General features: G+C 43.9%; 2 protein-coding genes across 3 annotated transcripts in view; both read right to left on the reverse strand.

Annotated features, from left to right (window-relative positions):
• Positions 1-5,483: 5,483 nt before the first annotated feature.
• On the reverse strand, positions 5,484-7,161 carry LOC111973490 (NADH dehydrogenase [ubiquinone] 1 alpha subcomplex assembly factor 4). Its single transcript, XM_024000883.2, has 3 exons — positions 6,940-7,161; positions 6,452-6,543; positions 5,484-6,361 (listed from the first exon to the last, which is right to left on the reverse strand). Exons 1-3 carry the CDS (start codon positions 7,070-7,072, stop codon positions 6,053-6,055), a joined length of 534 nt encoding a protein of 177 aa, XP_023856651.1. The 5' UTR covers positions 7,073-7,161; the 3' UTR covers positions 5,484-6,052.
• Positions 7,162-9,042: 1,881 nt separating this feature from the next.
• Positions 9,043-22,973, reverse strand: part of LOC111972814 (dermatan-sulfate epimerase) — a 24,682-nt gene continuing 10,751 nt past the window's right edge. For both annotated transcript variants that reach the window (XM_023999912.2, XM_023999911.2), the window contains exons 4-6: positions 16,558-16,797; positions 13,201-13,408; positions 9,043-12,507 (exon numbers count right to left, since the gene is read on the reverse strand). In XM_023999912.2, the coding sequence (XP_023855680.1) occupies positions 10,764-12,507; positions 13,201-13,408; positions 16,558-16,797 (2,192 nt within the window). In that variant the 3' untranslated portion in view covers positions 9,043-10,763. The remainder of the gene's footprint in view (positions 12,508-13,200; positions 13,409-16,557; positions 16,798-22,973) is intronic.

Raw genomic sequence — 22,973 nt, forward strand, 5'->3', positions numbered from 1 at the left:
CCTGGATTTCTGCAAAAATTGGTCATATAACTTGATCTGATCTTCATCTTAGTCACAACAGTAGACAAGCACAGTCTGCTTAAACTACTAACACACTAACAATTATAGGTTTTCATGTCTTTATTGAATATACAGTGTAAACATTCACAGTGCATGGTGGAAAAAGTATGTGAACCCCTGTTCACCCTCCTTTGGCAGCAATATCCTCAACCAAACATTTTCCGTAGTTGCCGATCAGACCTGCACAACAGTCATGAGGAATTTTGGACCATTCCTCTTTACAAAACTGTTTCAGTTCAGCAATATTCTTGGGATGTCTGGTGTGAACTGCTCTCGAGGTCATGCCACAGCATCTCAATCGGGTTGAGGTCAGGACTCTGACTGGACCACTCCAGAAGGCGTATTTTCTTCTGTTGTTGATTTACTTCTGTGTTTTGGGTCGTTGTCCTGTTGCATCACCCAACTTCTGTTGAGCTTCAATTGGCGGATAGATAGCTTTACATTCTCCAGCAAAATGTCTTGATAAACTTGGGAATTTTTCCGTCGATGATAGCAAGCTGTCCAGGCCCTGAGGCAGCAAAGCAGCCCCAAACCATGATGCTCCCTCCACCATACTTTATAGTTGGGATGAGGTTTTGATGTTGGTGTCCTGTGCATTTTTTCTCCACACACAGTGTTGTGTTTCCCTTCCAAACATCTCAACTTTAGTTTAATCTGTCCACAGAATATTTTGCCAGTAGTGCTGTGGAACATCCAGGTGCTCTGTTGCGAACTTCAGACGTGCAGCAATGTTTTTTGGACAGCAGTGGCTTCTTCAGTGGTGTCCTTCCATGAAGACCATTCTTGTTTAGTGTTTTACGTATCGTAGACTCGTCAACAGAGATGTTAGCATGTTCCAGAGATTTCTGTAAGTCTTTAGCTAACACTTTAGCTGATTCTTCTTAAYCTCATTGAGCATTCTGCGCTGTGCTCTTGCAGTCATCTTTGCAGGATGGCCACTCCTAGGGAGAGTAGCAACCGTGCTGAACTTGGTCTTACCGTGGACTGATGAACATCAAGGTTTTTAGAGATACTTTTGTAACCCTTTCCAGCTTTACGCAGTTCAGCAATTGGCAATCTTAGGGCTTCTGAGATCTCATTTGTTCAAGACATGGTTCACATCAGGCAATGCTTCTTGTGAATAGMAAAATCTAATTTTGTGAGTGTTTTTTTAGAGCAGGGCAGCTCCAACCAACATCTCCAATCTCATCTCATTTATTGGACTCCAGGTTAGCTGACTCCTGTCTCCAATTAGCTTTTGGAAAAGTCATTAGCCTAGGGGTTCACAAACTTTTCCCAACCTACATTGTGAATGTTTAAATTATGTATTCAATATAGACAAGAAAAGTACAATAATTGGTGTGTTATTAGTTTAAGCACACTGTGTTTGTCTATTATTGTGACTAACTTAGATGAAGATCAGATCAAATTTTATGACCAATTTATGCAGAAATCCAGGTAATTCCAAAGGGTTCACATACTTCTTCTTGCCACTGTATACCCATTGATTCTTGAAGAATATAACTTATAAATGCCTCATGAGCTTGGTTCAAGTCATACCCCATCATAACCAAAAATACAAGCTTGTTTTACTCCAATGTTTGTAAACAATCTCCATGTAAACACTGTATAACATGGTTAAAACTATACATTTCAATATCATGGATGGTTAGTCCTTGCATCCATAGCTCTGGGCTGGGAAATTCAGTTTTGGCGCCGGTACAGCCGACAAGCGCTGTATACAAATTGATACTTGGAGCCAAATATCGATATATCCTCCCAAAATAACATTGTGATAAGTAACTGTATAGATTTTTCCCCCCATAACTAATAGCTCTGTGTACTGTTAGGGACCACTGTAGCAAGTGTTGACTTTAGTGTCAGTCTGTTCCAGGTGCCCTGAGCTGTTGAGGGTAACCACTAGAGCAAGCAATAGTTCATGGGTGGCAGGTAGCCTAGCGGTTAAGAGCGTTGGGCCAGTAACTGAAAGGTTGCTGGTTTGAATCCCCGAGCCAACTAGGTGAAAAATGTGCTCTTGAGCAAGGCACTTAACCCTAATTGCTTGTAAGTCACTCYGGATAAAGAGCGTCTGCTAAAATATAAATGTATGAACTTGAGAGTGGTTACATTTCTCCAAGACCATCCCTCAGCTTTCTACCAAAACACAGGAGGCGTGTCCGCTTTGTTGTTCCTTTTAAAACAATGTCCACTATTTTGCTAAAATAATGTGTTTGATTTATTAAATGAAACATCACAATAATCCACATCATAAACGTTCACAGAAAGTAAACAGCATCATCATGATTCTACTCTTTTATGAAATAAATGGCCCTGCAAAGTACACAGTGTACAAAACATTAGGAACACCTTCCTAATATTGAGTTGAACCCCCTTTTGCCCTCAGAAAAGCCTCAATGGACTATACAAGGTGTCGAAACCGTTCCACAGGGATGCTAGCCCATGTAGACTCCAATGTTTCCCACAGTTGTGTCAAGTTGGCTAGATGTCCTTTGGGTGGTGGACCATTCTTAATACACACGGGAAACTGTTGAGCGTGAAAAACCCAGCAGCGTTGCAGTTCTTGATACACAAACCAGTGCGCCTGACACCTACTACCATACCCCATTCAAAGTCACTTAAATAATTTATTTTGCCTGTCTCCTCCCTTTCATCTACGCTGGTTGAAGTGGATTTAACAAGTGACACCAGTAAGGGATCATAGCTTTCACCTGGTCAGTCTATATACACTGCTCAAAAAAATAAAGGGAACACTTAAACAACACAATGTAACTCCAAGTCAATCACATTTCTGTGAAATCAAACTGTCCACTTAGGAAGCAAGACTGATTGACAATAAATTTCACATGCTGTTGTGCAAATGGAATAGACAACAGGTGGAAATTATAGGCAATTWGCAAGACACCCCCAAAAAAGGAGTGATTTTGCAGGTGGTGACCACAGACAACTTCTCAGTTCCTATGCTTCCTGGCTGATGTTTTGGTCACTTTTGAATGCTGGCGGTGCTTTCACTCTAGTGGTAGCATGAGACGGAGTCTACAACCCACACAAGTGGCTCAGGTAGTGCAGTTCATCCAGGGATGGCAAAACATCAATGTGAGCTGTGGCAAAAAGGTTTGCTGTGTCTGTCAGCGTAGTGTCCAGAGCATGAGGCGCTACCAGGAGACAGGCCAGTACATCAGGAGAACATGGAGGAGGCCGTAGGAGGGCAACAAACCAGCAGCAGGACCGCTAACCTCCGCCTTTGTGCAAGGAGGTGCACTGCCAGAGCCCTGCAAAATGACCTCCAGCAGGCCAAAATGTGCATGTGTCTGCTCAAACGGTCAGAAACAGACTCCATGAGGGTGGTATGAGGGCCCGACGTCCACAGGTGGGGGTTGTGCTTACAGCCCAGCACCGTGCAGGACGTTTGGCATTTGCCAGAGAACACCAAGATTGGCAAATTCGCCACTGGCACCCTGTGCTCTTCACAGGTTCACACTGAGCACATGAGCACGTGACAGACGTGACAGAGTCTGAGACGCCGTGGAAAACGTTCTGCTGCCTGCAACATCCTCCAGCATGACCGTTTCGCGGTGGGTCAGTCATGTGTGGGGTGGCATTTCTTTGTGGGGCCGCACAGCCCTCCATGTGCTCGCCAGAGGTAGCCTGACTGCCATTAGGTACCGAGATGAGATCCTCAGACCCCTTGTGAGACCATATGCTGACACATGCACATTTGTGGCCTGCTGGAGGTCATTTTGCAGGGCTCTGGCAGTGCACCTCCTTGCACAAAAGGCGGAGGTAGCGGCCGCTGCTGGGTTGTTGCCCTCCTACGGCCTCCTCCATGTCTCCTGATGTACTGGCCTGTCTCCTGGTTGCGCCTCCATGCTCTGGACACTACGCTACAGACACAGCAAACCTTTTTCCACAGCTCGCATTGATGTGCCATCCTGGATGAACTGCACACCTGAGCCACTTGTGTGGGTTGTAGACTCCGTCTCATGCTACCACTAGAGTGAGAGCACTGCCAGCATTCAAAAGTGACCAAAAACATCAGCCAGGAAGCATAGGAACTGAGAAGTGGTCTGTGGTCACCACCTGCAGAATCACTCCTTTTTTGGGGTGTCTTGCTAATTGCCTATAATTTCCACCTTTTGTCTATTCCATTTGCACAACAGCATGTAAATTTATTGTCAATCAGTGTTGCTTCCTAAGTGGACAGTTTGATTTCATAGAAGTGTGATTGACTGGGAGGTTACATTGTGTTGTTTAAGTGTTCCCTTTATTTTTTTGAGCAGTGTATGTTCCGAATGTTTTGTACACTCAGTGTATGACACATTTTAGGAAGGATATTCCCACAAACAGTGACCTTATCCAAAAGGTGTATGGAAGTTTTCAAATTATAGCAAAGGTCTAGTGACCGACGATGAACACTACTATACTGTAGTACTCACTTGAAAGCAGTCATTATGTTACTGATCAATAGTTTATCATTTACATTTCCTTTTGTAAAAATCATCTGTCCTGAGTTGCAACACTCACCTCCGACTTCCAAACTGCCTCTGGAAGCAACGTCAGCACAATAACTTTTCATCCGGAGCTTCATGAAATGGGTTTCCATGGCCAAGCAGCCGCACACAAGCCTACGATTACTATGCACAACGCCAAGCTTCAGCTGGAGTGGTGTAAAGGTCGCCACCATTGGACTCTGGAGCAGTAGAAACACACTCTCTGGAGTGATGAATCACGCTTCACCATCTGGCAGTCCGACAGACAAATCAGGGTTTGGCGGATGCTAGGAGAACGCTACCTGCCCCAATGCATAGTGCCAACTGTAAAGTTTGGTGGAGGAGGAATAATGGTCTGGGGCAGTTTATCATGGATCGGTCTAGGCCCCTTAGTTCCAGAAGGGAAATCTTAACGCTATAGCATACAATGACATTCTAGACAATTCTGTGCTTCCAACTTTGTGGCAACAGTTTGGGGAAGGCCCTTTCCTGTTTCAGCATGACAATGCCCCTGTGCACAAAGCGAGGTCCATACAGAAATGGTTTGTTGAGATCGGTTTGGAAGAACTTGACTGGCCTGCACAGAGCCCTGACCTCAACCCCATCGAACACTTTTGGGATGAATTGGAATGCGAACTGCGAGCCAGACCTAATCGCCCAACATCAGTGCCCGACCTCACTAATGCATGTGGCTGAATGGAAGCATGTCCCCGCAGCAATGTTCCAACATCTAGTGGAAAGCCTTCTCAGAAGAGTGGAGGCTGTTATAGCAGCAAAGAGGGAACCACCTCCATATTAATGCCAATGATTTTGGAATGAGATGTTCGACAAGCAGGTGTCCACATACTTTTGGTCATGTAGTGTATATAATCATGATACAGTATTTAAAACACAAGTGCTTGCTTGGATACCCACAGAAGACAAAAAAATCCAACATCAAAATGTTTTCCACTCTTAATAGGAATTACAAAAATACATAACATTGGCTCATATAAATGAAAAATTGAAGAGAGTACATTGCGATTTGTAGAAAGATGCCAAATTAGCAAGTGACAGTCAATTTACTGTCAGTTGTGACACAGGGATGAAAGCCTTGTTAGGAAAGTAATTAGCGAAGTAGCATGAATGGATTTGCAGACCAATATCGCGTCATTCATACAATTATATAATTGGTTGATTTAGTCATTATTAAAATGTGTATTGAGATTTACTGACGATTGACACCAATCATATGGAGTAGCGTTACGACCTTGCCGTTTACAACACTGATTACCATTCCCACAATGAAGCTAGCTTTCCTTGGAGTAGCGGTAACAGTAGTGTACTGGGATTAAAATCATGCGTCTCCCTCGTTTCGTAACAGAAAAACAAATAATTCCACACATTCTCTATTCCTATCCTGAACCTTGAAGCAAGGCAGACAACCTTATAGTACATTAACATACATAAATAATTCACTTGGCTGATAGATGTCTTTAAAAGGCCAGGTATACTGCATATTTGTCCTAGGTATCTTTGATCTGCTTTGCGTCGTCCTTCGTCTTGGGAGGAATGATCTTCACCTCGAATGGGATGAAATGCTCTAGAAGTGCTTTAGTGTCTCTCGAGTCAAGAGAGTACTCCTGGGCAACCTTGTCCAATGTCCATGTTTGGGGAGCATTCTTGTGATTGTTCAGAGCTTTTAGGGCCTCAACAATAGACAGTTTGCCTTTGGGGACATCAGTGATCTCTACAATCCCATAGGGGTCCCCCGGTAGGCTGAACTTCAGTGGTCTGCGCTCCTCCACGTTCTCCTCAGTCATCTCCTTTGGAGCCTGTTTGTATTGAAACAGAGTAGGGTGCCAATCAAGCAAATAGCCCTCATTTGAAATGTCAATTGAATAGTCATTATTTTAGGCTCTCACCTCGGTAGGATTCTTTGATTCCACATACACAGACTTCAGCAAGACCAGGAGGGGGTCGTTTCTCTTGTGGATGGCATCATTGATCTCAGTAACTGAAGGAAACAAAATCGTTTAGGCCTCAGGGGACAAAGGACAACATATTAAAGATGTATGACTGTGATACAGACTGGTATGTACTGGCAGCAGATCATGACGTTAGAAGCAGAGGGTGAACCCTAGTGTTAAATGGGCCATTTGCCATCTTTGCTGCTAGCTAGTTAGGTATCTTAGCTTGTGCTTGTTACAGAATTGGAAAACCACAAATACGTACTCAACACTAAAACCTTGGTTTCAAATAGCTACAAACCTGTAACGTTAAGAAACACTAGCCAGGACAGCAAGCTATGGTATACTTGCTAACAGCCTGGCTGGCGTAGCTACCGGCTGAGTTGACCCTCCCGACTTACACAAGTTCTTCAATGCAATAACAAAAATCCCTATGTACTCACCCTCTGTACTCTGAACAGGATCAATATGGGTMAGATGTCGGGGTGCCACTTCAGGTTTTGCCTTCCCAATCTCACGATGTACTCGGTTTTCTAAATTAAAATTCCTAAACAACCGTGCAACTCGTGCCCCCATTTTTGACACGATCACCTCCAAGAACTCTCAATGCACAATCCATGCTCGAACGGTCTAAGCCCTCTCTCGGGAGAACGGGTTCCAACATTTTCGACGGAGAGCGAGACGGTTCTATCATGGTAGCAGGAAATTATACAGCGACCCCGTCTGGCGCAGAGGACATCAAGCATCTTGTTCCGCGTCCATAATGTCGCTAGGCACACAATTGCCGACAGGTGGCAGCAGAACCTTGGAGCCTATTCAGTACGAGTACAGTACAGTGTAGGTAGGCAGAAAGGATGGGAAACCTATATGAAGCCTCTTTTGTGTAGTGTACAGTTTGTTCTATGAGTGAGTGTGAGTGACACTTCTAATCTGACGCTAAAACCGAAGATGAACTGGTTATCGTAGGTAGGTAAACACTAGAGTATTACAGGTTTTCAGTCTTTTTTAAAAAAAATAGGAAAACATTATCCTGCAGGTTTTACATTCATAAATGCAGTGAATATAACATCTGTATTTGTTAGTGCATCTATAGGTTGAGTTTGAGTGAGTCTGACTTGGTTGTGGGTGGATTATATAGGAGCCTGGATTGTGTTTTCTCTCTCTTGAGTAGCTTGCCCAGCCAAATCACTTTTACATAAGTGAACCCTATAGAGCACATCTGGCAATGATCTACTGCCAAGGACAAATATCAAAATACTGTAGCCTACAGTATTAGAGAGAGACAGACATTTTGCCTATACAGTGCCTTCAGAAAGTATTCACAGCTTTTGACTTGTTCSACATTTTGTTGTGTTAAAGTGGGATTAAAATGGATTTAATTGTCATGTTTTKGTCAACAATCTACACAAAATACTCTGTAATGTCAAAGTATTTTTTTWTTTTAATTTTTACATCTGTAAAAACAATTATGAAAAATAAAACAGTAATATATCTTGATTAGATAAGTATTCAACCCCCTGAGTCAATACATGTTAGAATCACCATTGGCAGCAATTACAGCTGTTAAATCTTTAAGAGCGTTCCACACCTGGATTGGGCAACATTTGCAAATTATTATTTTCAAAATTCTTCAAGCTCTGTCAAATTTGTTGCTCACCATTGCAGGACAACCTTTTTCAGTTCTTTCCATAGATTTCCAAACAGAGTGAGTCCATGTCACTTATTAGGTGACTTGTTAAGCACATTTTTGCTCCTGAACTTTCTTAGGTTTGCCATAACAATGGGGTTGAATACTTATTGACCCAAGAAATTTCAGCTTTTAATTTTTAATTAATTTGTAAACATTTCTAAAAACATAATTCTACTTCGATTATGGGGTATTGTGTGTAGGCCAGTGACCCCAAAAAATCTCAACTTAATCCATTTTAAAATCAGGCTGTAACACAACAAAATGTGGAAAAAGGCCTGGGGTGTGAATACTTTCTGAAGGCCCTGTATATCATTGACTCGTGTGCCACTACTCATGTTCATAGGAATTGACAGCTTAAGTGGCATTTGAGCAATGATGAAAACGTGTCAAAGGTAATGGACTACGTACATTTGATATTGCCTGGCTATTTCATTACCTGGGTCATGTTTCTGATAGTCGGATCAATCCTAAACACAGCCACGGCCATTGAGATTAATGATGAACTCATCGCACTACAGTACCAGTCAAAAGTTTGGACACACCTACTCATTTAAGGGTTTTTCTTTATTTTTGCTATTTTCTACATTGTAGAAAATAGTGTGCAAAGTAGCCATCAAKGCAAAAGGTGGCTACTTTGAAGAATCTAAAATATATTTAGATTTGTTTAACACTTTTTTGGTTCCTAACATGATTCCATATGTGTTATTTCATAGTTTTGATTTCTTCACTATTATTCTACAATGTAGAAAATAGCAAAAAATTAAGAAAAACCCTTGAATGAGTAGGTGTGTCCAAATTTTTGACAGGTACTGTACATCACCACAACATTTGAGACATGATACTGGTACCCTTTCAATCAGATTTGATTTAGCATAAAACTCTTTATTGAATGACATGACAATGATAAAAGGCAGTGAAAATTCGTTTTTTAATGAGATGACAAAACAATGAATTCTGATTGTTGCTAGCCAGCCCTGACYAAAAGATGCTACCTGATTGTCACTGATTGTCACGGGGGCTTTCATAATCTCGGCACCCAGAACTAAATCTCTGCGCTGTCACAAGAGACTAGGGCTTCCACTCATAGTTTAGGTAAATTAATTGGCAAGATACAGCAGGATTAGGCTGTAGTGGTATAGTGGATTGAGCACCCCACCCACCTAATCAAATTGAATTCAACTAGCGATGTGTTGTGTTGTAGCTCCTCCCACTTGCAGGCAGAGGAGTCATGTGTCTAGAATCTAAATTGTAATGTTGGCGTGCACATTTTCAGTAGACACACCTGGGAATTTACAGAAAGAGAGACAGTGCCCACCCTCACATGTCCAAATCACACCAGAGGAAGTGAAGACTTGTTTGCATATCTCTCCTTATTATCTGTGTGACTGAGCAGGAGTGAGTACATATTGATACAACCAACCTCCTGATCGGAGGATAACTTTATCATACACTCATTTGACGACAGATATGTCTATACAGGTACAAGGCTATTTACATACAGTATTTCCCCCCCAAATCTCCTCCACCAATGCCCACCAAAAATCGACCCCTCTCCTAGCATTTGAGTTCTCCCTTTCCTCACGTATCCATGACTAGCAGAGTAGTTGTTTCCTCCCAACCAAAGTAACACAAAGGTCAAAGGTCCTCATCCCTGTAGTGCCGCCTGTAGACCCATTAGTTAAGAGTCGGTAACAACAAGAAACATGGGTTCCCAACGATTCCACATCATAACATCGAGAGGAGGAGCAGGTTGTGTAATTATATTAGGTGGGTTTGGTGATGGACAATAACATGAATCTATGCTAGCATAAGTGAATGGGCTTCACCAACATACTGCAAGTAGTCATACAGACGAGAGCATGAAAGCAAATCTGTTACAGTTGGAGAGTAAAATTAACTTTCCCAAGTGTATWACTCTAAATGGAATTACATGGACCCTGACAGCTTAAGAACAATATCACAAGACTTAAATTGGGGTGGTGGGGGTGACAATGTGATCGGTTATGCGGGTAAGCCAATTTGGTTAAATGCAATGGTATTATACTGCAGTTATGGACACAGAGAGGACCACCGACTGAGGTAACATATTTCTAAAGCTTTTTATCTGCAAAGTCCCCACATTCATCAGGCAAAAGCAAATACACAATGAAAATCACATTTGCACACCTATGCATATTGTTCTTTTCTCATTACCAAGAGTAGAAATAATACCACAAAAATATATCTTGTTTGAACATATGTACATTCTTTCTAGAATGTCCACAGAGAGAGGCAGATATATCTGCATTTTAGTGGCTAGCAATCTTTGATATAAAGCAACATGTTCCACTCTAAATACTACATTAAAAAGTTCACACAGACTCCATTCTAAAGCTCCACAGAAGCTTAGGATCTCAAAGGTGGTCTGGCTTAATTTCGTTATTAAATCTATCAATTCCTATTTGGAATTAATTCTTTCCTGGACACTCATCAGGTAGACTTGGCTCAGACTGAGGCGTATGGTGCATTTTATTCACCCATGGCAAACAGTTCAATCGGTCTGCACATGGACATCCCCCTCGTCGCACAGTGATCATGTCAACACTGTGCATGAGAGCAGGAGGAGTAGAGGCAGAGTAAGATGAAGCTGTCGATGAGCAGGACGCCATAGAAACACCTCTGGGTGTGTAGACTTCTGCCTCTCTGGAAGCGTGTCAATAACACAGACAGTAGCAGGAAGAAGGTGGCTATGTTTAATATGAGGAATAGTCTGATATAAGAGGATGAGTTCGAGAGACTGTCACTGTTGGCCGTCGCCAACATGTGGACCTCCTTGAACTTGCGACCCTTCACGAAGCCTCCCTTCCTACCTTTTTTGGAGTCTCCATAATCCAAAAAGGCCCTGGAGTCTCCGTCTTCCTCGGGGCTCTCCTCAATAATCCTCTTTGTTGTCTTCGATCTCTCCTTCTTCTCCCTTACCTCGATCTGTCCAAAGATGTCCGGCAGGCTCTCTGAGAGCTTGTCCCCAAGGCTCCCCAAGGCTTTACTGGCCCCCTTGCCCTGTTTCTTAGTCAGAGAAAACATTTTCTCAATGGCCTCCTCCGTCTTCTTCTTGTCGGAGAACTGGAGGAGGCGCTCGGCCGTCTTGCGGAAGCTGGCCGTGTTGAGCACCCGGCCCAGGATGTGTCTCTCCAGCTGCTGGAAAACAGGCTTGGCGTGCTGGAGGTTGTCCTCTACTACGTTGACATACTCCTCTACCTCCTCCGGCGTGCCGTTCTTCACTCCTGCTGCTTTCTCAAATACWATTTTCTTCTGGTCCACCAGCACCATGGCGAACAGAGGCTTGGTGGTCACCTCCCCGGTCAGCAGGTAGATGGTGTAGGTGTGCTCGTTGGTGGCCAGGTAAATGTCCACCCTGTTAGCATCGCCACGCAGACTAAAGCTCTGCACGTCCACCCCTGGCCCAAAGAAGATGTAGGCCACCCTGGTATGGGGATACCTCAGAGGCATTGTCACATTCACATAGTTAGAGCCGTTATAGGGGTAACCACGGGGATAGTTCCAGTACCCCAAGACCCCTTTCTCACTGAAGCCTGTGTCATCCATCCAAAACATTTTATATTGGTCTTCCCCATGGCTGACAAAGGCTCCGTGCACACCGTCTATTTTGGTGTCCTTAAAGGGCAGGTCCGTGTTGTGGAAGAAGGCACTCATGGCCCTGGTTGGGCTGTCTGTCTCTAGATGGATATGATCAACTAGGACCAGCAGCTGGGGGTGCAGGAGCAGCAGGTTCCTCTGGAAGCTCCTGATCTTCAGGTCAGGGTTGTAGGCCGACTGGCCCTCCCCACGGATGAACACCATGCCCTGCCTTTCCAGAGCCGCCTCCACCCTGCCCTGGGCGTCCGCCGGCAGCCCCACCTTGTACTTCAGCCACTTGGAGTCGCAGGCCTCTGTGACCTGGCCGTCCCATGGCTTGAAGCAGCTTCCTGAGGTAGCCGGGGAGAACAGCACTGCGTTGTTGAGGAAGGTGTACTTGGGCCCGTACAGAGCCTCCGTGATAAAAGGAACACCGTTAGGGGCGAACGTAAAGCTATTCTGGTCAGGGTGCTCGTGGCCAGCGTTAAAGTTACGCCACCCTTTGATCCAGTCTTTGTACTTGTTCCTGTGAACGATGTCAAATATGGCCCGTCCACCCAGCTTCCCCGACTTAAAGGAGAGGAAGGTGTGGTTGGTGTCTGCGGGTAGAGAACTTCCATAAGTGACGACCCCCCAGTCCTCAAAGTAGTGGAGTTGGGATGTACCAAAATCTGCAGGAGCCCTGGGAGTCAGGCTGGGATCATACCTGCAGAATGGAAATAAAACAACAAGAAATACATTTCATACATTTGAATTCAGTTGCTCTAAAAGCAAATATTTCATTAGTAATTTAGTAAATCAGCGTATACACTGAGTGTACAAAACATTAAGAACACCTTCCTAATATTGAGTTGCATCCTTTTTGCCCTCAGAACAGCCTCAATTCGTCAGAGCGTGGACTCTACAAGGTGTTGAAAGCGTTCCACAGGGATGCTGGCCCATATTCACTCCAATGCTTCCCACAGTTGTGTCAAGTTGGCTGGATGTCCTTTGGGTGGTGGACCATTCTTGATATACACAGGAAACTTTTCAGCATGAAAAACCTAGCAGCGTTGCAGTTCTTGACACACCCAAACCAATGCACCTGACACCTACCACCATATCCTGTTCAAAGGTACTTCAATATTTTGTCTTGCCCATTCACCCTCTGAATGGCACACATACACAATCCATGCCTCAATTGTCTCAAGGCTTAAACATCCTTATTTGACATGTTTCTTCCCTTCATCTACACAGATTGAAGTGGATTCAACAAGTGACATCACCTGGTCAGTTTATATCATGGAAAGAGCAGGTGTTCCTAATGTTTTGTACACTCAGTGTATGACAGTACACCTAAACCAATAGAGAGAGAAAGAGCGAGAGAGAAAGAGACAGAACGAGAGAGAGAGATTCTCACCAGATGAACTCTGTGTGCAGTGTGCACCATCTCTGTCCCTTCCCGGCCTGTCCCGGCCCCTCCAACACCCGGTTCTGATGGATCAGCTCAGCCAGCCAGTTTCCACTGCCGTTCCTCATCACATAGCGATCCAGGAACACCAGCTGGCTCTCGGGCCCGTAAAACCAGTTGTAGTTGGAATCTGCTATGGCTACAGTCCTCTGGAACCCTGGTGAGATGGAACAGGCAAGGGCAAAAGATCAATATGGATTATTTTACAGTTAAAATATAGGAGGAGGCAACTGCAATAGTGGCTTTTCATAGTGGTTTGTTAGAGAAATATTGAATGTTATTATCATAAAACTCTGACAAATATGAAGTGACAGCTACATATTGTCCAAGGTCCAGTTCAGTTGTACAAACCACATAGCTCTCTATTTGATTGAATGCATAGTAATACATAGGCTACAAAATCATGATTCATTTCTTTCCTTTTTATACTGAATAGGTAACAAAAGCTTTTAAATCCATGCATGCCATGTCCTTAACATAAGGAAATGAGCCAAACTACAGACCCTGTTGAGATCGTAGCGCCCTAGCTTAATCGATGAAGCCATTTCCTCAACACAAAGAATGGCAGTCTGGTGCCAAAAGAGATCTTAAAACCTAGCAACCGGTAGTAAATATTTAACCACAATAAATCACATGTAAGCCAAAAACAATAACAGCAATAACCAAAATCAGTGCACAAGCGGTACGACAATACGCGTGTTTCCCCTTTGTAAAAAGTGTCTGTTTACAACATTCCTGCTGTGATGCAAAACTAGACCTTGGATAAACAAATGCCCAAATCAAATGATGTGGGGGTCTGTGTGCAGGAACACTCGGGTGATATTTGTTTATTCAAGGTCTATCTTTGTAAGTCCAACACAAGATACATTTAAAACACGACTCCTGTTTACGGTCTAACCTGTTGGAGCATCAACAAACCCCATCATTTCAACACAGAGTGGGTTACGGAATTATTGGATCCCTTGATAAAGATCAGCAAAAAAGACTGTATTGTTAGCCTCCTGGCAGAGGCAACCAGGTTTTTAGCAAAAATGTCCTGCTACTTGGTCAAGTTCATAGTGCCGTTGACCTTAACAAGGACCACAGTACCAGTGGAAGCAAAATAGYCCCATAACATCAAAGATCCACCACCATATTTTACTGTAGGTATGAAGTACTTTTCTGCATTTGCCTCCCATTTTTCGACTCAAATCCAACCACTGGTGTGCATGGCCAAAGAGCTCTATTTCCATGTCATCTGACCACGAGATGACATGAAAAYAGAGCTCTTTGGCATACAATATAGCTCAGCATTTGTATCCTTTACTTTATAGTCTTTTTCACTCATCTTTATCAAGGGTGCCAATAATTATGGACGTGACTGTACAGGGTCAGTGAGTGCAGTGCAGTCACATAGTCCGCTCAGGCAGAAGGCAGTTAGGCAGGATAATCTGGGAGAGAGAAAGCTGGCATTGTGGGTTGTGAGTCCAGCGTTCTCCTGGCTGCTGCAATTAAGAGCTGCTCTCTGAATGCAGCAGTGGCGCCCAGCCCCAGTCACAATACAGAGAGTGTTGGCAGGCGGCTTTAAAATGTCCAGACCTGAGAGCCCCTCCTCCAGCGCTACCCTCCCCTGACCATAAACCAGGAGAGGAGAGAAGAGGAGAGCAGAGGAGACGAGGGAAGAGGGGAGACATGGATCAGCACAGCTCTGACAGCCCCCCAGGAAGGTAACGCATGCATAACCCATATCAAGACAAACGAGCAGTCACACTCTCTAACATRGGGGTAATGCACCCAGGGGGTTTTCATGCCTAATCTACTTATAACTTGGACAATGTTGCCAAGAAGTGCCACAGAGGTTTGCTAAGGCATTTAGGAACACTTACAGTTGATGTCGGAAGTTTACACACACCTTAGCCAAATAAACTGAGTTTAAATTTAATCCTAGTAAAAATTCCCTGTCTTAGGTCAGTTAGGATCACCACTTTATTTTAAGAATGTGAAATGTCAGAACAATAGTAGAGAGAATTATTTATTTCAGCTTTTATTTCTTTCATCACATTCCCAATGGGTCAGAAGTTTACATACACTCAATTAGTATTTGGTAGCATTGCCTTTAAATGGTTTAACTTGGGTCAAACGTTTCGAGTAGCCTTCCATAAGCTTCCCACAATAAGTTGGGTGAATTTTGGGCCATTCCTCCTGACAGAGCTGTTGTAACTGAGTCAGGTTTGTAGGCCTCCTTGCTCGCACGCGATTTTTGAGTTCTGCCCACAAATTTTCTATGGGATTGAGGTCAGGGCTTTGTGATGGCCACCGTAGTCTGGCATTTTTATGGCAGTCTTGGAGCAGTGGCTCCTTCCTTGCTGAGCGGCCTTTCAGGTTATGTCGATTTAGGACTCGTTTTACTGTGGATATAGATACTTTTGTACCTGTTTCCTCCAGCATCTTCACAAGGTCTTTCACTGTTGTTCTGGGATTGATTTGCACCTCTTGAGACAGAACGCGTCTACTTCCTGAGCGGTATGACGGCTGCGTGGTCCCATGGTGTTTATACTTGCGCACTATTGTTTGTACAGATGAACATGGTACCTTCAAGCTTTTGGAAATTGCTCCCAAAGATGAACCAGACTTGTGGAGGTCTACAATTTTTTGGCTGATTTCTTTTGATTTCCCCATGATGTCAAGCAAATAGGCATTGAGTTTGAAGGTAGGCCTTGAAATAAATCCACAGGTACACCTCCAATTGACTCAAATGATGTCAATTACCCTATCAGAAGCTTCTAAAGCCATGACATAATTTTATGGACTGTTCCAAGCTGTTTAAAGGCACAGTCAACTTAGTGTATGTAAACTTCTGACCCGCTGGAATTGTGATACAGTGAATTATAAGTGAAATAATCTGTCTGTAAACAATTKTYGGAAAAATTACTTGTGTCATGCACAAAGTAGATATCCTAACCGACTTGCCAAAACTATAGTTTGTTAACAAGAAATTTGTGGAGTGGTTTAAAAAACGAGTTTTAATGACTCCAACCTAAGTGTTTGTAAACTTCCGACTTCAACTGTATTTACTCATTGCTAACTTGCACTGTATTTAACTTCAAAATAGCCTGTCTTGCTGCCTATATCGTATCTGTATCACCTTTGCATCTATCACGTGACATCTAGACTAAATGCACTGTTAGAGATAAAAAAAAGTCGATCGAACCAAGCAACTTCTTCAAAGGGAAACATTAAGAGGAGAAAAAACACCATTAAGAGGAGAAATGAAGTTATATTGAATTGAATGGCAGAGCACACACACATCTATAACAGCTGTATTACCTGGCAGGATGGTCCTGTACATGAAGGCAAAGTGTTTGTGGAGCCAGGGGTGGTCGAAGTGGCTGATGGAGAAGTGTCTCTGCACCAGGAACATGTACTGGAAAAGAGAGCGGGTGGTGTACGTCCCGTAGGCCACGCCCTCATACAGCGAGCCGTCCGTCACGTCCTGCAGCAGCACCATAGACTTCTCCATGATGGCCAGGACCTGCTTGGTCCACAGGTAGGCCTCCTGCAGGTAACCTGGAACCGAAAAGAGGAGAAACCAGGGTCAGCTTATTGGGTTTCGAAGGAAGGTCATGTCCGTCAATGTCTCYGGAGCAGTGGCTCCCAAACATTTGTACTGTACTGCTGTCACCCAGCTAAAGTGTTTGTTTTCTTGAGACATACCCCAATTAAGCTCGGTGTAAAGTGTGGTCTCAAGTGAGGTTGATCATAAATGTAGTTACTGTAAGCTACTCAGTCAGTCAGTCAGTCACATTCCCATTTTCTTTCCAGCAACATCATACTGGAACCTCCCGTTATGCATGGAAAGTATGAAACTACCATACCAGACTAATGTATAGTCTCTCTCTCTATGAGAAGAAGTGACCACATAAACACTCCAGCCGCAGTTCATTGAGAATCCCAGTCCATCATGGGTGCCTGGCAGCTACCCGGTGGACTGGATCCACCCGGACACCACAACCCACAGCCCACAGCCCAGCCCAGGAGTCGGCGTCCACCCCAGTGTTTGGTTTGGGCTGGGAGACCAGTGGCCTACACAGAGCAGGCATTTACCATCAAACAGGAACTGCTGGCACACAAAGACCACATTTACACAAACGGCATCTCACTACGCTCACACCCCGGCTCCACACAGTGTTTGGACTGTTCTGCATTTTCCATTATTAGACATAGGCATGTATACAGGAATTCATAAACAAAAAAATCTAATTAACCCTACGAAGTCAAAAGCTATAAACTTCTCCCACCCATGGCGCAATCACATCCCATACAGTCACATTGTGCTTCAGCAATGTCCTCCTCTGCCCCTCTAGGATTTAATGATGTGCCTTCGTTGCTGTTATTAGGGGCTTTTCTTCAGCCATGCTGTTAGTGATGTTACTGGCTCTAGATCTCTGGAGCTCCCATCAGTACACATTAGTCATCCACACGTTGAGAGCTGCTGTTTGGGGAAGGTCTGGTCTGTTAACTCCCCAGCACCATCACAATGAGATCTGTAGGAATGTGGGAGGTCAAGGGATGGTGCCATTTGACTTGACTTCTACTCCTTTGAGGTTCTTCGCTAATTATGATTAGATGAGACATTGAGACATTTCTGGTTCCTCTTAGTTCATGTTCAGGAATGGACAAAGAATGATTTCCCAAGAATGGAATAACTTCAAATGTTATGTAGGGTCAATGAGTTACGCTCCCGAGTGACGCAGCGGTCTAAGGCACTGCATCTTAGTGCTAGAGGCGTCACTACAGACCCTGGTTCGATTCCAGGCTGTATAACAACCGGACGTGACTTGGAGTCCCATAGGGCGGTGCACAATTGGCCCAGCGTCGTCCGGGTTAGGGTTTGGCAGGGGTAGGCCGTAATTGTAATTAAGAATTTGTTCTTAGCTGACTTGCGTAGTTAAATAAAGGTTAAATAAAGAAAATAAAAATGTAAATGATAGTTGTCTACCAAGAGTTTATGCTTCATTTATTGACATGACAATCATGCATTGGGAGAATGAACAAGTCTAGACAATTTCTTAAACCTACATCCACTAGAGAGAAATGGCAATATAATTTTCCACACTGTACCCAACGGGCAAAGACACTAGATAAACATTCAATTTTGCTTGACATTTGATTGAGTTGTCAACAATCTTAAACCAAACCTGGAAACCCTGTTTGTGGTTGAATATAAGGTCAATTACATTGAAATAACGAGGGAACTACGTTGACTCAACCCATTTGGTGTAAAATAGACACTTTTCCACAAATGAATCAAGTGTTCATGTATAACAGCTTTCAAGGAAGCAACACAATGTAATGTGACTGTGGCTATGACTTTGAATGGTTCCCAGAGTCCCAGCATTCTACACCTGATAATACAACTCAAGCACCTGGGTGGCCGTAGCAGAGAAGTGAGTGATTGAGGTCTTAGGTTTAACTACTGATGCTTAACTATAGATGAACTCAGGGTAAACTATGCCACATATGACTGTCCAATTAGGAGCGGAGCGAGGCAGCCGCAAAGCACCAACATGCAGACACCTGCATCAGGAATGCACTGATCCCCTATAAGCTGCTGTCCTGTGATCTAGTCATCTCTCCCGGTGTCTCTCCTTTTGGACAGAGCCCATACAATATCCCTTCTGACTCACAATCAAGACATGAAATGATAAGAATACAGTAGACATACAGTACCTACATGCGGTGCTTAACATTCCCATACAGGTCTTAAGAAGTTTTATGCTTTGGACAGATACTCTATGTCTTCCTTTATTTTCAACAGATGGAGCCTATCCCTTCCTTGTGAATGAATGCTTCAAAATGGCTTTTTGGCTTCGCCGATAAAATAATACACAGGAAGAGAGGTGCTGTGTTATTCCATAAATCTGAGTAATATAGACCTGTGCAATACAATAGCTCTGAAAGAAATGTGTAATGAGACCAATGTTTGCTCTTGATTTCTTCTGGAAGTACCTTACAGGCAAAGTTCCATTTATTCACTGAGATCTTCATGGAATAATATTTGCACGTAATGTCATACTTTTGCACAGGATATGAATGATACATCCGTGACAAAGGAATGCAGGAAGTGAATAGGATCGTCTGCATAGCACACAGTCAAATAATTATGCGGGAGTTAGGCCCTTAAATGAACTGGTCCAAGAATGAGAAAGCGAACAGTTTGCACGTTTCGTCAATCTGTCGTACTCAAAGCAAATACTGCACGTTAGTTAAGCCACCTTCTAATTAGATACCTTTTAACAATTTGCAGCCAAATTAAGACGTTGAAGTGCAAAGTCAGCTTTAAACATTTATACAGTCAGCACAAAGACACCAGGCCATGACCAAATTACATTTTCTTCCAAGGTAACAGAAGAGTTAACAACCAATTCTCCAGAGTCTGCACCTCCTGCCCCCCCCCCCCCCCCCCCCCCCCCCCCCCCCCCCACCCCCACTCACTATCATAAACCAGCTTCAAAGAAAAACCACGGTGACCACAATCATCTCCATAAGCCTGTTGTCATTTAGTTTACATCAACTCTCATTCTTTTTCTACCAGAAACATTTCCCTTGTAAACAAACTAGGCTGTACAGCAGTGCTGGGGACAACAAGAACAACTTCACCTTCCTCTGGCCTCTCTGCCTCTGACTTAAACATCCAAGAATATACAACCAGGACATTTAAACCCAAACAATAGAGGGAACAGTTTTGAAATGTGCAGGAAATAACAAGGCTATTTTCTAGTCATGCGTTCCTTCCTTTCACACTGAATCTACTAAGAAAAACATTGGGAAAAGGTCCATCCAGAACGTTATAGAATCGTGTGGAATGTTTCCGTTGTATTTTTTAAAATAAATAAAGAATTAAATCACCTTTTATTTAACCAGGTAGGCCAGTTGAGAACAAGTTCTCATTTACAACTGCGACCTGACCAAGATAAAGTAAAGCAGTGCGACAGAAAACAACAACACAGAGTTACACGTGGGATAAACAAAAGTACAGTCAATAACACAATAAAAAAAWATATATGCAGTGTGTGCAAATGGCGTAAGGAGGTAAGGCAATAAATAGGCCATATGTGCCAGATGATGATGTGCAAGTAGAAATACTGGTGTGCAAAAGAGCAAAAAAAGTCAATAAAAGTAATATGGGGATGAGGTAGGTAGTTGGATGGTCTATTTACAGATGGGCTGTGTACAGCTGCAGTGATCGGTAAGCTGCTCAGATAGCTGATGCTTAAAGTTAGTGAGGGAAATATAAGTCTCCAACTTCAGCGATTTTTGCAATTCATTCCAGTCATTGGCAGCAGAGAACTGGAAGGAAAGGCGGCTAAAGGATGTGTTGGCTTGGGGATGACCAGTGAGATATACCTGCTGGTGCGCGTGCTACAGGTGGGTGTTGTTATGGTCACCAGTGARCTGAGATAAGGCGGAGGTTTACCTAGCAAAGGCTTATAGATGACCTGGAGCCAGTGGGTCTGGCGACGAATATGTAGTGAGGGTCAGCCGACGAGAGTATAAGGGTCGCAGTGGTGGGTGGTATATGGGGCTTTGGTGACAAAACGGATGGCACTGTGACAGATTGCATCCAGTTTGCTGATTAGAGTGTTGGAGGCTATTTTGTAAATGACATCGCCGAAGTCGAGGATCGATAGAATAGTCAGTCTTACGAGGGTATGTTTGGCAGCGTGAGTGAATGAGGATTTGTTGCAAAATAGGACGCCGATTCTAGATTTAATATTGGATTGGAGATGCTTAATATGAGTCTGGAAGGAGTGTTTACAGTCTAGCCAGACACCTAGGTATTTGTAGTTGTCCACATATTCTAAGTCAGAACCGTCCAGAGTAGTGATGCTAGTCGGGCGGGCGGGTGCGCGCAGTGATCGGTTGAAAAGCATGCATTTAGTTTTACTAGTGTTTAAGAGCAGTTGGAGGCCACGGAAGGAGTGTTGTATGGCATTGAAGCTTGTTTGCAGGTTTGTTAACACAGTGTCCAAAGAAGGGCCAGATGTATACAGAATGGTGTCGTCTGCATAGAGGTGGATAAAGGAATCACCCGCAGCAAGAGCRACATCGTTGATATATACAGAGAAAATAGTCGGCCCAAGAATTGAACCCTGTGGTACCCCCATAGAGACTGCCAGAGGTCCGGACAACAGGCCCTCCGATTTKACAAACTGATCTCTGTCTGAGAAGTAGTGGTGAACCAGGCGAGGCAGTCATTTGAGAAACCAAGGCTGTTGAATCTGCTGGTGATTGACAGATTCGAAAGCCTTGGCCAGGTCAATGAAGACGGCTGCACAGTACTGTCTTTTATCAATGGCGGTTATGATTTTGTTTAGTACCTTGAGCGTGGCTGAGGTGCACTTGTGACCAGCTCGGAAACCGGATTACACAGCGGAGAAGGTACGGTGGGATTCGAAATGGTCAGTGATCTGTTTGTTAACTTGGCTTTCGAAGACCTTAGAAAGGCAGGTTAAGATAGATATAGGTCTGTAACAGTTTGGGTCTAGAGTGTCACCCCATTTGAAGAGGGGGATGACCGCGGCAGCTTTCCACTCTTTAGGAACCTCGGACGATACGAAAGATAGGTTGAACAGACTAGTAATAGGGGTTGCAACAATTGCGGCGGATAATTTTAGAAAGCGAGGGTCCGGATTGTCTAGCCCAGCTGATTTGTACGGGTCCAGGTTTTGCAACTCTTTCAGAACATCTGCTATCTTGATTTGGATGAAGGAGAAGCTGGGGAGGTTTGGGCAAGAAGCTGCGGGGGGTGCGGAGCTGTTGGCCGGGGTTGGGGTAGACAGGAGGAAAGCATGGCCAGCCGTAGAGAAATGCTTATTGAAATTCTTGATTATCGTGGATTTATCTGTAGTGACAGTGTTTCCTAGCCTCAGTTCAGTGGGCAGCTGGGAGGAGGTGCTCTTATTCTCCATTGACTTTACAGTGTCCCAAAACTTTTTGGAGCTACAGGGTGCAAATTTCTGTTTGAAAAAGCTAGCCTTTGCTTTCCTAACTGACTGTGTGTACTGGTTCCTGACTTCCCTGAAAAGTTGCATATCGCGGGGACATTTCGATGCTAGTGCAGTACGCCACATTATGTTTTTGTGCTGGTCGAGGGCAGTCAGGTCTGGAGTGAACCAAGGGCTATATCTGTTCTTAGTTCTACATTTTTTGAAAGGGGCATGCTTATTTAACTGTGTGTGGTGCCCGTGTGCGTGGTGTGTGGGTGTGTGTGTGTGTGTGGTGTGTGTGTGTGTGTATGTGTTGTGTGTTTTTGTGTTTGTGTGTGCATTTTGTGTGTGCGTGCGTGCGTGCGTGCGCGCAGAGAAACACAGAGAAACACAGAGAAACACCATGATTACTTGCATTATCGATTTCAGATGTTCCTTTAGTATTATGACATAACCTGAAAGGCCGCTCAGCAAGGAAGAAGCCACTGCTCCAAAACACCATAAAAAAGCCAGACTAAGCTTTGCAACTGCACATGGGACAAAGATCGTACTTTTTGGAGAAATGTCCTCTGGTCTGATGAAACAAAAATAGAACTGTTTGGCCATAATGACCACTGTTATGTTTGGAGGAGAAAGGGGATGCTTGCAAGCTGAAGAACACCCATCCAACCGTGAAGCACGGGGTGCAGCATCATGTTGTGGGGTGCTTTGCTGCAGGAGGGACTGGTGCACTTCACAAATAGATGGCATCAT

Source organism: Salvelinus sp. IW2-2015, linkage group LG14, assembly GCF_002910315.2.
Source record: "Salvelinus sp. IW2-2015 linkage group LG14, ASM291031v2, whole genome shotgun sequence".
In the NCBI taxonomy this organism is placed as follows: Eukaryota; Metazoa; Chordata; class Actinopteri; order Salmoniformes; family Salmonidae; genus Salvelinus; species Salvelinus sp. IW2-2015.